The sequence below is a fragment of the Drosophila obscura genome, unplaced genomic scaffold (assembly GCF_018151105.1).
Source record: "Drosophila obscura isolate BZ-5 IFL unplaced genomic scaffold, ASM1815110v1 contig_97, whole genome shotgun sequence".
NCBI lineage: Eukaryota > Metazoa > Arthropoda > Insecta > Diptera > Drosophilidae > Drosophila > Drosophila obscura.
In genome coordinates this window covers 648,622-662,249 of record NW_024542891.1, presented here as the reverse complement: position 1 = coordinate 662,249, position 13,628 = coordinate 648,622, and the positions used below count along the sequence as shown (strand labels likewise).

The window sequence follows — 13,628 nt, the reverse complement described above, 5'->3', positions numbered from 1 at the left end:
AGTTGTTTGCCTGTCCTGACCACCGAGCACCAAGCACCGAGCACCGAGCTCCGAGCTCCGAGCACGGGGCGGTGTATTCAAATGAGCGGCTGGCAACTGGCAACTCTTGTGTGTGTTTTGTGGCACTGCTAAACTGGCGAGGCAACTTTCTTAGACATACTTTTCTTATGGTGCCTGGTTCCTGGTCCCTGGTCGCTGGACAGCAGGGTGGCCGCCTCAAAGGCAAATATTTTATGCTTTACGTGGTTGGGTTACTTGAGAAATTACGTGGTCCGTGCACCATTCCTCCTAGGCCACTCCACCGCCTCCACCACAGCTCTTTCATTGTCTTTTGATGGTGTTTCGTCTATGCGACGGGTGGCATGGGCTCGGTAAGGGTGCGGAGGAGACCTGCACTAGTATTTAACATGAGCTGCCTAAAAGTATGCAAAGTTATTTCTTGTTCGTTGTCTCTCTCCTCTCGCTGATGATACCCTTATGTTGGTACGCTGAGAGCGTAAAGCCGTTGCTGCGAGAATATGTAACACTTATGATCCTCAAGAGCAGGCACATATGTATATATTTATGAGCAGCAGGGATCTTGGTAAATATTGCAGCCTAAAAGTATGCAAAGATAATTCCGCGAGCGTAGGAAAAAGGCAAGGCGCAGGAGATGGCATACAAAATGGCAAAAAAGGCCAGAAAGGTCAGAAATATGAAACAACTTTCCATGATTGATCAGCCAGAAGATCTTGTTGCTCTGGCCATAGCTTTTAATAGTAATTTGGGATTTATCCATGGTCTCATATTTGCATAAAATAAAAAATAAAATAAATCTTTAATTAATATAAATATAATAATAACTGATAAATATAACTGCTAAATAGCCATATAAATGCATAAAACACAACACTAATACAGGGTATCATTCGGTCTGTAGAGCGCTTTTTACTATCCTTAGTTGTGGTGCGGTGGGTTAACTTAATGTTATGTTCTAACTCTAAACGCATTCAACTTGACTTTTTATCTTTAACCGCCCACCACTGCTTGACCCTCGACATTCTCAAGCCCCCCCCGCCCCACCCACCCCCCAGCACAGCACAGCATTTGCGACTCCCCTGTAGTCCTTCGGCAAATGCTTTTGTGTACTTAGCGCCAGTCGAAAAAAAGTTGTAAAAATCGTGTAAAAAATTCTCGCACACAAAACGTGCAAAATGCGTTTTACTCGTAGATGCAGAAGCAGCAGTAGCAGGAGCAGCAGCAGCAGTCGTCCGATCTGATCCCCTACTCTGACCGGACTCTAATAATTTATTTTAATGATAATGCATGCGAGCCATTCCGGTGGCAGGTTCATGTCCAAATCTAGTTCCGTGGTGGGGAGTGTGGGATTCTTTTGGGGTTAAGTGAGTGCGTAGTCAGGGTGCGAGATGGGTTAAGTGAGTGTGTGTGTGGGGACCGGAGCGGAGCTCTTTCTCTGCCTAAAACTTTCAACTTACAACCACCCAACTCCACACCCCACGAAGCAGCCCAGAGGCTAGCCCTCGATTCAGTTTTGGGGCATATTGTTCGCCTAATGATATGCCTCAAATATTAAGTGCATGACACGCCCACTTGGACAGCAACTGGGGACAGTTGGTGGCAACATCACCGAGCACCGCCGCCGAGCAGTGGACTCGCATAGCCCATCATTGTAAAACCCTTTCGGCGGCTTCCAGCTACAAGACAAGTGCAAAGTTTTACCCACAAAAAGTTTTATGGAAGCATAAAACTGTGCATTTTTCTACAAAACAAAGAAGAAAACAACCAAAAAAAAAAAAACACAAGAAGAAAAAGAAAAAAGAAAAGGAAAGCCCACGCACACACACACCACACACACACACACCACACACACACACACACACGCACACACTAAAAGTACACAGTTAAAACAGAGTTGGTCTCACTTTTTTTTTGTTTGCCTCACCGCCCCCCCCCCCCCCCTCCCACACTTGTGCCTAAAACAAAATGCAAATAAAAAAGTTTACCCTGCGACGGCCGCTTTTTAAAAAAAAAAGGGGGGGGGAAAGGGGGTTTGGGGGAAGGGGGGGGGGGGGGGAGGGGGAGGAAAGGTTTGTACCAAAAAAAAAAAATTTTTTTTAGGGCGGGCCGGGGGGGGGGGGGGGGGGGGGGGGGGGGGGGGGGGGGGGGGGGGCCCCCCCCCAAAAGGGGGGGGGGGGGGGGGGGGGGGGAAAAAAAAAAAAGGGGGGGCCCCGGGGGGGGGGGGGGGGGGGGGGGGGGGGGGGGGGGGGGGGGGGGGGGGGGGGGGGGGGGGGGGGGCGGGGGGGGGGGGGGGGGGGGGGGGGGGGGGGGGGGGGGGGGGGGGGGGGGGGGGGGGGGGGGGGGGGGGGGGGGGGGGGGGGGGGGGGGGGGGGGGGGGGGGGGGGGGGGGGGGGGGGGGGGGGGGGGGGGGGGGGGGGGGGGGGGGGGGGGGGGGGGGGGGGGGGGGGGGGGGGGGGGGGGGGGGGGGGGGGGGGGGGGGGGGGGGGGGGGGGGGGGGGGGGGGGGGGGGGGGGGGGGGGGGGGGGGGGGGGGGGGGGGGGGGGGGGGGGGGGGGGGGGGGGGCCCCCCCCCGGGGGGGGGGGGGGGGGGGGGGGGGGGGGGGGGGGGGGGGGGGGGGGGGGGGGGGGGGGGGGGGGGGGGGGGGGGGGGGGGGGGGGGGGGGGGGGGGGGGGGGGGGGGGGGGGGGGGGGGGGGGGGGGGGGGGGGGGGGGGGGGGGGGGGGGGGCCCCAAGGGGGGGAACCCCCCCCCCGCGGGGGGGGGGGGGGGGGGGGGGGGAAAAAACCAACCAGCCACGCTGCTGCTTTCGCTCGCTTTTTTTTGTTGTTTTTATTTTTTTATTACTGTCCCAAGAACTACTTTTGGGGCTGCAGCTGAAGGTTGCCTTGGTTTGGTTTGCTGTGGCCAGGGAGCGGGCGTGCGTTGACCAATGGGAACGAAGGTCTGACCCACACAAGAAAATGTTTCGGCAGATTGCAGGGAATTTTAATCGCTTCCATTGACTTTTGACATATTGGAGAGCGCACTGTAAGATAGGTGTGCCAGGCAAAATCAGTAATCATCCCATTCCATTTTGTGCTCTAAAAAATGTTTCCTGATTTTGCTGCCTCGTCGGGGATCCGCGACGAGGGCCGCTCTCTGGTAAGTGGGATCACACGGCCACAGCTTTCTTCCAACGGGGGATCTACTTGCAGGAACTGCTGCCCCTGTTGCTGTTCCCGTTCATGGCCTTGTCCTACTCTGTGTATATTACACTGAAACTTGGCGCACTCTGCTGCCGGGTCACAGCTGCTGGCACCAAAATTCAAATGCAAATGTGTGAGTATCCATCCGCCCAAGCTTAGTTCCCCGAGTCACATAATTATGTTCACTTTTTTTTTCATCAGTTGTATCCACATCGTTTTTAATCAGCATTTGTGTGACCTTGTGGGGATTCGCAGACATTATTCAAACGTTAATTGACAAATAAATAACAAATAAAATAACAGCAACAGCCTGTGCCATGGTTTATGGCTCGTCAGAGAGTGTTTTCCCCTTAGTTAGATTCGTCACGATTGGTCACGATTTGGGCTGGGTTTTCCAGCGCCCTATCTCCGCTTAATCACGTCGACTTTCTGCTGGGGAATGCGCTCCCACAGCTGACGGTAGCCCGCGTTCGACTTGCGCGGATTGAAGTGGGCAATCGTGTCCCGGGTATAGCCCGTCGACAGGGCTGGTGCCTCTGCGGAGAATTCGCCCTCATCCACTGGATGCGCCTCATCGTTTGCCAAGGCTCCGTCCTCCATGAACTCCAGCGCCAGAGCCTGTGGAAGCACACTTGAATGTTGTATTCATTGTGGATTGGACTGTGGTTTGGGTTAAGACAACTCACCGCAGGGGGGCTGAGTGAGGGGCCCATGAGGAGGACTATCAGCAGGGGCAACAGGGTGCAACGGTAGGCCATAGTCAATATTTGGCGAATTCCTCACAACATTTTCCATTGACCAACGAAACTTGACTGACCAACACACGACAACGACATCCAATCCGACTTCCAATCGGCTCCACGTGTGCCGCATACCGAAAAGCTTCGTTGACCCTGCCAAGTGGTCGGCCAGCGTTTTATTTTTAGCGTAGCGCGTCATTCGCTGCCACTCAAGCCTCATAGCCCAACCTCTTCCACGCCCCCGCCCTCCAGCAAAGCCCATAGTTTGGCCAAGCACCGGCCGGGCACCTCTCTCCCAACACCCCACAGCACAGCAGCAGCAAACGGTTGACTCATCCGTTTGCTCGCTTTAATGACTGGCAACTGCTTGGCCCAGTGAGCAGCAAACGCTGCACTGAGCGAAAACTGAGCGACACTGCACTGATGGAAAAGCAAAGCAGAAGCAATGGAAATGTTCCAACAATCCCAATGGACAGCCTCTTGGTTAATTAACAAATAATTCCCTGGAATCCATTGACAGATAACTTTGAGTAGAGATGGTATAGATTTCCTCCACCTATGGTAATTTATTTATCAGCGAGTAATTTCGTTCAGTGTCGCACAGCGCAATTGTTTATAATTTTCACTCATTTGATTTGTGTGCGTGTTTAATTTCCATCAATGGCTGTGCAATTTATTGACCAGAACGCCAGACCAGGACAGAAAAGGTGTCGCAAATGTCCGGCCATTCGTGTGATGAATGATGTCTGCTGTCTGCTGTCTGCTGTCTGATCATTGATCGCAAAGCAGAGTGTCAGTGTGAAATAAAATTACATTTATGAGCTGGAAATGGAAATGGAGAAGCCTGAAAGATTGAAAGTATCAAGTATCAAGAGTCACGATTCGTATTGAGTGCACGACGGACTGCAGTGTGAAATGTTTGCAGCACGGAGTCCTGATACGGACAGTCGTCCCGCCGCCATAAAAAGGCCCAGCTGAGGTGAGTCCAACATCAGTTTCCAGCCATCACCAGTCCAAACCAAAATGAAGCATTTCCTGGCTGTCTTGGGCCTGCTCCTGGCCCTCAACTGTGCCCCGGCCTTCGCGGCAGATTCCGGTGTAAGTTCCCACTCAGAATCCTCTCCCTCTCCGACCAAGTGACATCTTCCGTTTGATAATTTAGCTGTGCGAAAAACTCTTTAAATCGGCCAGTGACTTTTGCGAAAAGGACCTCTTATTTACCGGATTAGCTGCGCAGAGATTGAAAAGGTAAAAGACGCCCAAGAAGTAAGCCAAAAAGAACTCCCAACTAATGCACTTCTCCGACAGGGCCTCGAGTTTTTTACGAAGCAGGTTCAAAGCGGCCAATCGCAAATCTGCAAGATCCCATTCATTGGGTTTCTCTGCAAGCCCTGCGAAGACTCTGGCTCGGAATCTTCTAAGCCGGCAGATGCATTGAACGGCACAGCTCCGGCCGCGGATGCTGCTGCCAGTCCTGCCGTTCGCTCGCATCACAAGAGATCCCTGCCAATAGCCAACCGTGAATAGTGGAACGGAACATTCTCCTTGGAGCTCTTTATATATGTATTCTATTCAATTTATTCCCCTAATATCTATCCCCGTTCTCTGCACCTTGGCATGCCAATAACCTAAATATATATTTCACCAGCAATGCAATTTTAATAGTTATTATTCTCCCTCCTTCCCTACCGCTCAGTCTGTGCTCAGTCCATCGATCATAGCCATGCCATGCCCCCACAGAACCCACTAATTTCGTATGCTTAATCACTCGCGTGGATTCCACACACCTTTGCAGGAGTTTCAAGTAAAAATTCAATTAATCGCAGCCTTATCGGTGACTGCATCTCGCTCGTGCCACTCCATACTCAGCACAGAATGGAGATGGAACTGGGAATATGTACCCACTCGCAGTGTATTTAGTGGACACAGTTAGAGATCGTTATCCAATTAGTCAAAAGCTCGTGTAATAAATTGCCCGAATTAAGGTGCGGAATTTTAATTACATAATTTACGCGTGCGTTGCGTGGACATCGATGATGCGATGCGCAAGGGATGGTCCGCTTCGCCTTTGGCAGCCACAGAATTGAACGGGTGCGGGGGAGGGACGGAGGACCCAAAAAACAAAGGCCAGCAAACAAGCGAAAAGAATCGAGCAAATGAGAGCGCCGTGCAGTCAAAGTGCGTTTGATAGCTCATCTTAATAGAAAAGTACACGCAATTTGTGTGTGGTGCCACGGGCCCACGGGTTGACGGGTCTACGGGGGTCATTAGAAAAATGACAGTAATAACAATAATTATGAATTTTATCCGATTAGCGGGAAGAGTTGGGACAGCCAGCCAGCCAGGCAGCAGGGGTGTGTGTAAGTCACAAGTCAGTGGGGGGAGGAGGGTAGCACATATTCAAATATTTAGTGCAATGCGTGCCATTGAACAATTAATTCTTATCTAGTTGGGCTGATGCAACAGTCCCGTACACAGAAGCTCCTCCTTAGCCACTGACTTCTGCTTGCTGTGGCATTTCTCACATGTCATCGTCATCGTTCACCTCGTTCTCCTCGTTTCCTGTACCGCCAACTGTGGGCCAATTGCGTGTCAAATGCGCTCAATTTTGTTATGACAATGCGATGTAATTAGAGGCCACGCATAGGCCTCTGCTACTGACGACGATGATGATGACCTGAGCCAAAGCCCCTAATATATGATGTCCCCCCCCCCCCCCCCTCCAGTACCAGTACGAGTCCTGCTCTATGTCCTGGCTCTTTGGGTGTGTTCGCGCACTTGATAAATATTGTAAATGGGTGCTCAAGCCCTGGCCCCCTGATGATGACCGAAGTGTGAATGACAGTGGCCCACCTCAGGGCTCTAAACAGAGGGTTCAGTTGGGCATTTGCATATAAACAATTTCCCTACCGCCAGCAGGGAGTTTTCTGTTCGGTTTTTGCTTTTTTGAACGATTTGCAATGTTTAAAATGAGCAACAAATCCATTCAATATTCGTACTTGTGGTTTATGCATCAGATGTTCTTTGGCTCGCACTGGCACTCGTTTTCGTATTCGTTTTCGTGCTATTGGATTGAGTGCTTTGGCCGAGGCGCATACCTTCAAAATCTGTGTGGTCGCGGGCGAAAGCGAGTCGCAGGCAACTAATTAAAACCACTTAGCAAATGCTTTCTCAACTGTAAAGTTAGCTATAAACAACGAACATCCACCCTAGCCCGAGCCCACACACACACACAACCACACACAGGTGTGTAGGGCGAGAGACATATGCAACTTGAAACAAAATTAAAAAGCAAAAAGCAAATAATTTTCATGGCATTTCGCAGCAGTTGTAGAAGCAGCCGCAACAGCGGCAGTGGACTGCAAAAAAAAAAAAGAAACACATGTGGGGAAAATCGGCAAGGAAAACATGAAATTCCAGCATGAATCCAAATAATATTACAACACCTGCGAAACCGTTTTGAGTGGGCCAACCAAAAGAGAAAGAGCAAGAGAGGGGCAGGGGGGCAGAGGCTGTGGCAGGCAGGGTTTGGGGCATGCACTCACACTCGTGGCAAAAAGGGCTTTTTCTTGAAAAACCGCTCCACTGGAATTAATTAATTCGCCGTTGACGCTGCAGCAAAAAAGCAAAAAAAAGCACAAAAAAAATAAACAAGAAATGCGAGAAAAATCAGTCAGCGAAATCAAAAAGATATACCCCCCCTCACACATGTATATTAGGCTGCCTTTTGTTTTGCCTCTTTTTTTTTTTTTTTGGGGTGTGGGTTTTTTTTGGGGGGTGGGGCCCAACATTTTTTGGCCCAGCCTAATGTACATTGCACTCGCACACTCCGTAATAGACGAAGCCACAGAGACCCTACAAATCTAAGCAAATAAATCAGAGTTATTCTGGGGCTGGGAGTTCCACAGGAGCTCCCCTTGTAGAGCCTGAAGCCTGAGCCCTGAACTGACACCAGTTTCCAGATCCCAGATCTAAATTAATTCCCAGTGAAATTAATAAATTCTAAGTGTAATTTTGAAGCCAAGAGATGGATCCTCGGATGTTAGATTCGTGCCAAGGCCCAACCGCATGCATGTAGCGCAGTGTGAGTATTTGTAGTATTCATTTAGTGAGTGGCGTGAATAAAAATTCACCTCACCTGCCGTGTGTGTGTGTGTGTGTGTGTGTGTACTCGTATCCTGCGACGCATGTTCAAGCTGCAAACGCATACAATTTTTGATTCTGATTTGCCTCTGTGTGTGTGTGTGTGCAAATTTTCTGCACTGGTGTGTGTCTCCAGCTGCAGGTGTAGTGGCACTTGCTGCTCATTTTATGCTTCGATTGGCACAAAAGTGCAGACGCTTTTTGCCACAGCTGAAGCTGAAACTGAAGCTGCCGCCTGTAACTGCAGCAGCAGCATCAGCAGCAGCATCAGAATTTCCATCTGCCAAAGCACAGATGGAACATACATATGTGCACGTCTAAGTGTTGCTGCAGCAGTGAGTGAGAAATGTGTTAAGGCAGCCGTCAAAAGCGAATCAAAGATCAAAGTTCCTGGCCAATCGCATTTCAGTGCTGCATACTTTGCGGCTGCCATCGATAAATGATTTCTCCAACGATCGCTTGTACAGCTTCTACAGCTTTTCGATTAATTTTCGAGGGTCGCAAAATGAAAGCCATTCATTTAATATTTTTTTATTTATTTTTTGACTGGAATTCTCTTTATTCCAAAGTCTTCGAATGATCTTTCGATGCCTCAAATATATTGAAATCATAAATTCAAGACCCCTGAGCGCCAACTAAGCGATCTCCACTGTGGTAAAGACCCAAAAACTCCGCTGAAATTATTTTTTTTCGATGCGTGGCTGACCGCGAGATAGGAATCTCTGTATGAATTTTTAGTCTCAGTTCATTACCCCAACCAATCGTTGGGGCGTGGAGAGCGAAACGCTTACAGCCATTAATGACCCATGAAGGCATTTCCGATCTAGATGGAAGCGGGCCTATAAAGAGGCCAAATATCGTATATCGCCACCATAAAACCGTACACCACGCGATGGCATATCCGATCTGTGCGCTGTTGTACCTCGCTCTGTTGTTGTTGTGCCTGAGCCAGAGCTGCTGGGCGGCTCCTTCAGGCGATGACTTGGCCAAGTTTGGGGAACTGGAGCGCACCATCAAGGAGCTGACCAGCTCCATACTGACCATGAGTGCAGGCGGAGCAGGAGCAGGAGCAGGCGGAGCAGGAGCAGGTGAGTCCCGCCCACCAACCACTGATCGATGCACACCAAATCCCACACTCTGTGTCCTCTATGTGCAGGCCTGTTTGAGCGCAGTGCTGGCGATGTCCTGGACGGCCGGGATGCAGGCAACAGTGGCTGGACCGAAGAGAGTCGTGCCTAGGCGGATGCAATGTCCTTGGCCCTCACTCGGCTCAAACTACTAAACGGCGTTTAGCAGCTCTGCAGTTTATCCCTTGAATCCATAATTATTATTATAATTTTTATTTTTTTTTTCTTTGTTTCCATTTAATAAAACAGCAATGATAACTGTGACTGATATAAATCTTCTCCAATGATCGCAGTCACCCCCAAGTCAGCCGAAAAAATCGTATCAATTCTGGCAAATTGAGGTGCCGCCGCCACGGCCTGGCCTACATAGCCTACATTTCAATCCAAACAGATGACAGCGGCAGGCGGCAGGCGGTCGGCTGTCGGCGGGTGCAAATTGCCAGCTAAATCTAATCAAGTTAATTTACGCAGTCGCACCCCATTCCACATTGCCCATTGCTCAGTGGTCAGTGGTCAGTTCCCACTGGCATTACCCATTACCCATTTCCAATCTCTCGATGCACAGCCTCAAAGCTGAACGCCAAGTCAAAGACAACGCTTTCGGCTGCTTAAGTGCCCCGATGGCGACTGGCGACTTTGTGGATCGGCTCAATTAGCTAGGCAATGGGACTGACCGGGGCGCAGATCAGCTGGCAAAAGCTGCTTGCTCGGCAGTCAGCCATCCGCTGTTGGATCAGCAATGGCTGTGGGCTATGGGCTATGGGCTATAGCTGTCACAGCGTTGGTTCCGAGTGTCGAGTGTCGACTGTCGAGTGCTGAGTGTGTCATAATATCATTAATACTAATAATAATACTTTAGTTGGTGTGTGGCAACAACAACAACAACTTGCGAGTGTTGCCGTTGGAGCTGCCACTCTAGCTGAACGGCAGGGGAGGAATGGACGGATGGACGGATGGACGTGCGGATGATAAAACAAATCTAAATCAAAGTGTAACCAGATGCTTCACAGAGCCGCGGCTTCCTTCGGTGTGCGGCAGTCACCTCTGATGCGTGCCACAGAACGGTGCGGTCAGTGCGGTCAGTAACACCTCCAAGAAATTCGATCGGTAGTGCCATATATATATACATATATAGTTATTTTTTTATTGGTTTTTTTTTTTGAGTGTTAAAGAAATTTTCTCAGCAAAAATGCATGTGGAGGAGCTGCGCGCCAGTCTGCAGAGCTTCGGCTGGCCGGACTATCTGGTCTTCTGCATGATGCTGGCCATCTGCGCCGTCATTGGCATCTACTTCTGCCTGCAGCTGCGTCGCGAGTCCCGCAAGCAGCGGCTCAGCGGCGGCGCCGAGGAGGCGGCCAGCAGCGCAGCCTCCTATCTGGTGGGCGGCAGGCAGATGAAGATATTTCCCATCACCATGTCGCTGATATCGAGGTGGGTATTGGGGCCTGATTTGGCAGGCAAAACAAATACATGGAAAATGCAGTGGAGTCTGATCCGCAGGAGAGAAGAGTTGCCAGATAGAACAGTCGAAAGTAGCTATAAAATAATACTCATTCACGTATTGCCTCTGAGCGGATCGACAGACGGGCCTGTTCCATTTACCCATCTGCCCATCGGTTGGATGCCTCTTCCCCCAGTTTGGTTCGTTATTTGCTCCAGTTTCTGGCTGTGGCGTTGGGTTTTATTTTTAGCAAACTCGCTCCTCTATCAACGCACAAAATCGGAATGTTTCATAATTAATAATTGGCCCGCAAAAGCTGGGCTCCAGGGATTGCCTAACGTCGCTAACGAACCAACTAACCCGCATGCAGGGCATCCAAATTGACGGCGCTCAATTGTCCGCGCGACTGAGACTGAGACTGCGACTAAGATTCTGGGGACAATTTAAGCGACGACCAAGCGACGACATTGGTGCTAATTGAATTGTATAAAACGCACTTTGATCTCCCCTGAGAGATGACAGAGAATGGCAAGGGGGCGACAGTATTGTGAAGGTCAAGGCAATTGGGCTGAAAACTCTTTCTTTATTTCTTTCCTTTCCTTTCCTTTGTTTGCTTCAGCTTCATCTCGGGCATCACGCTGCTGGGCACACCCACGGAGGTGTATCTGTATGGGGCCCAGTACATGTACATCATGGGATCGCTGGTGCTGATGGGCTTCTGCATGTACTACCTCTTCCTGCCAGTGTTCCACGAGCTCAATCTGATATCCACATATAAGGTAAGTCTGGACCAACTCCCACTTGACTCCCACGACTCGACTGAGGGGTTCACCTTTTGCAGTACCTGGAACAGCGCTACAATCGCAGTCTGCGGCTTTTTGGCTCCGTCATGTTCATTGTGGCTTCGGTGAGTGTTTCGCAATCTGCGGGCTGTTGTTGTGTTTTTTTTGTTACATGAGCTTCCTTGTGCAGCTGCTTTGGCTGCCGATTGTGATCTATGTGCCGGCCATAGCCTTCAACCAGGCCACCGGGGTGAACATCCACATAGTGACGCCCATTGTGTGTGTCGTGTGCATCTTCTACACGTGCATTGGCGGGCTGAAGGCGGTCGTCTGGACGGACGTCATCCAGACCATCATCATGTTCGGTGCGATGGCGCTGGTGCTGATCAAGGGCACCCTGGACATCGGGGGACCGAGCGTTGTGTGGCAGAGGGCCCAGGAGACGGCGCGCCTGGAGAGGCCCAACTTTGCGCCGGACATCACCGAGCGGTACACCTTCTACTCGCTGGTGCTCGGCGGCGTGGCCCACTGGCTCAAGTCGAATGCCATCAGCCAGAACATGATCCAGCGCTACCTGTCGCTGCCCACCCTCCGAGATGCCCGCATCGCCATCTGGACCTTCATTGCCGGAGTGCTGGCCTTCCTCATGATCTGCGGCTATACGGGTCTCCTCATCTACGCCACCTACGCCCAGTGCGATCCCCTGGAGACCAAGCTGGCCCAGCGCAACGACCAGCTGCTCCCCCTGCTCGTCATGGAGACCCTCGGCTCGTATCCGGGCCTGCCCGGTGTGTTTGTGGCCGGCGTCTTTAGTGCGGCGCTCTCCTCGCTCTCCACCGGCCTCAACTCCCTGTCGGCCGTCGTGCTGGAGGATTTCGTGAAGACCTTTCAGGCGTCAGCCGCTAACCGAGGGCCAAACGGCCTTCGTGATGCGCAGCGTCGTCGTCGTCTTTGGCATCGTCTTTGTGGCGCTGGTCTTTGCCGTGGAGAAGCTGGGCGCCGTCCTCCAGCTGACCATCACGCTCTCCTCGGTGGCCAATGGGCCGCTGCTGGGCATCTTCACGGCCGGCGTCATGCTGCCGTGGGTCAACTCCAAGGGAGCGCTGCTCGGCGGCTTCAGTTCGCTGCTGGTCATGGCCTGGATGTGCGTCAGCGCCCAGCGGGATCTGGTGACGGGCAATCTGGTCTACCAGCGCAAGCCCTACTCCACGATGGGCTGCAACTACACCTTTGCCGGCGAGCCGGGCAACTTTGCCAGTCCTGCCGCTGGACGGTGCCTTCAGGTGAGGTTTTCCCCTCATTTTCCTTGACATTCTCAAGCTGAATCTTCATTTTGTGTTCTCTCTGTGGCAGCCATGAGGCACCCAGTGGGCCGTTCCAGCTGTATCGCATCTCCTATCTCTACTTCACGCTCTTCGGGGCACTGCTGACCATCGTGGTGGCGCTCGTCACCAGCCTGCTGCTGCGGGAAACGGACCTGGACGCCGTCGACACGCGGCTGCTTACCCCGTTCGTGCGCCGCTGGCTGGAGCGACGTCGCCAAAGGCAATCCCAGATCCCCAGCAGGACGCCAGCAGATGGACTCAAGCAAAAGGCTCCTCCCATGCAGGAGACGGCCACGTGAAGCGCAAGCGAAGCGCAAGCTGGCTAACCAGCAGCAGCTGTGGGTGGATGAATGTTCCTTCGGTTCCTTAGCTTAGCAAATATTTAAAATAAAACACAATTCATAATTATTTGGGGCTTTGTGCCTGAGAGAAACGGAGAGAAATGGGTTCAAAGCGGTTCCCTGCTATCCTCTGTACATAATTAGAAAAATGCCCGCAGTTATGGTCCCATTCCTGGACCCATCTACCCATGTACCCATATACCCGTAGCCAGAGCCAGAGCCAGAGCCAGAGCCGGACTCAGACCGTACGCACAGACGACCCGACAAATCAAAGAGCTGCCCTGCCCTGGCTGCCCAAATAGAAAGCGTAAAAGGGAAAAAATACAACAACAGCAAAAAAAAGGGGGAAGGGCGTTCCCACTCACCCCTTGGATGGGAGGCCGCTTTCAAGTGTCAGGCACAAGCGATTGGGTTTTGGGTCAACTCTCCACCTCTTCCTCTCCACCCCTCTCTCGGCTGGTTGCATGTGCCAAAGGGTACCCCCAAAAAGGGTTCTTGCGTTAGTTTTACTGCTGGCTGCCATTAATT

At 51.8% G+C, this 13,628-nt stretch overlaps 4 protein-coding genes across 4 annotated transcripts; 3 read left to right on the top strand and 1 right to left on the bottom strand.

The window, feature by feature from the left end:
• Positions 1-3,386: 3,386 nt before the first annotated feature.
• Positions 3,387-4,008, bottom strand: LOC111071628. Its single transcript, XM_022363076.2, has 2 exons — positions 3,888-4,008; positions 3,387-3,819 (listed from the first exon to the last, which is right to left on the bottom strand). The coding sequence occupies exons 1-2, from the start codon at positions 3,957-3,959 to the stop codon at positions 3,604-3,606; spliced, it is 288 nt and encodes a 95-aa protein (XP_022218768.2). The 5' UTR covers positions 3,960-4,008; the 3' UTR covers positions 3,387-3,603.
• Positions 4,009-4,900: 892 nt separating this feature from the next.
• On the top strand, positions 4,901-5,595 carry LOC111071636. Its single transcript, XM_022363084.2, has 3 exons — positions 4,901-5,039; positions 5,104-5,189; positions 5,250-5,595. Exons 1-3 carry the CDS (start codon positions 4,965-4,967, stop codon positions 5,377-5,379), a joined length of 291 nt encoding a protein of 96 aa, XP_022218776.2. The 5' UTR covers positions 4,901-4,964; the 3' UTR covers positions 5,380-5,595.
• Positions 5,596-8,972: 3,377 nt separating this feature from the next.
• Positions 8,973-9,330, top strand: LOC111071644. Its single transcript, XM_022363095.2, has 2 exons — positions 8,973-9,172; positions 9,241-9,330. The coding sequence occupies exons 1-2, from the start codon at positions 8,977-8,979 to the stop codon at positions 9,321-9,323; spliced, it is 279 nt and encodes a 92-aa protein (XP_022218787.2). The 5' UTR covers positions 8,973-8,976; the 3' UTR covers positions 9,324-9,330.
• Positions 9,331-10,383: 1,053 nt separating this feature from the next.
• On the top strand, positions 10,384-13,066 carry LOC111071618 (sodium-coupled monocarboxylate transporter 1). Its single transcript, XM_041596216.1, is given in 6 exon segments — positions 10,384-10,642; positions 11,272-11,431; positions 11,494-11,559; positions 11,625-12,320; positions 12,322-12,717; positions 12,795-13,066. Coding segments are annotated over 6 exon segments (1,824 nt in total). The 5' UTR covers positions 10,384-10,400; the 3' UTR covers positions 13,059-13,066.
• Positions 13,067-13,628: the final 562 nt, after the last annotated feature.

Coding starts and splice junctions, on each gene's coding strand:
- LOC111071628 (XM_022363076.2), bottom strand. CDS start 3,959: ATGGCCTACCGTTGCACCCTGTTGCCCCTGCTGATAGTCCTCCTCATG. Junction 3,820..3,887: donor CCTCACTCAGCCCCCCTGCG/GTGAGTTGTCTT, acceptor GTGCTTCCACAG/GCTCTGGCGCTGGAGTTCAT.
- LOC111071644 (XM_022363095.2), top strand. CDS start 8,977: ATGGCATATCCGATCTGTGCGCTGTTGTACCTCGCTCTGTTGTTGTTG. Junction 9,173..9,240: donor AGCAGGCGGAGCAGGAGCAG/GTGAGTCCCGCC, acceptor CTCTATGTGCAG/GCCTGTTTGAGCGCAGTGCT.
- LOC111071636 (XM_022363084.2), top strand. CDS start 4,965: ATGAAGCATTTCCTGGCTGTCTTGGGCCTGCTCCTGGCCCTCAACTGT. Junction 5,040..5,103: donor CCTTCGCGGCAGATTCCGGT/GTAAGTTCCCAC, acceptor TTGATAATTTAG/CTGTGCGAAAAACTCTTTAA. Junction 5,190..5,249: donor GCTGCGCAGAGATTGAAAAG/GTAAAAGACGCC, acceptor CTTCTCCGACAG/GGCCTCGAGTTTTTTACGAA.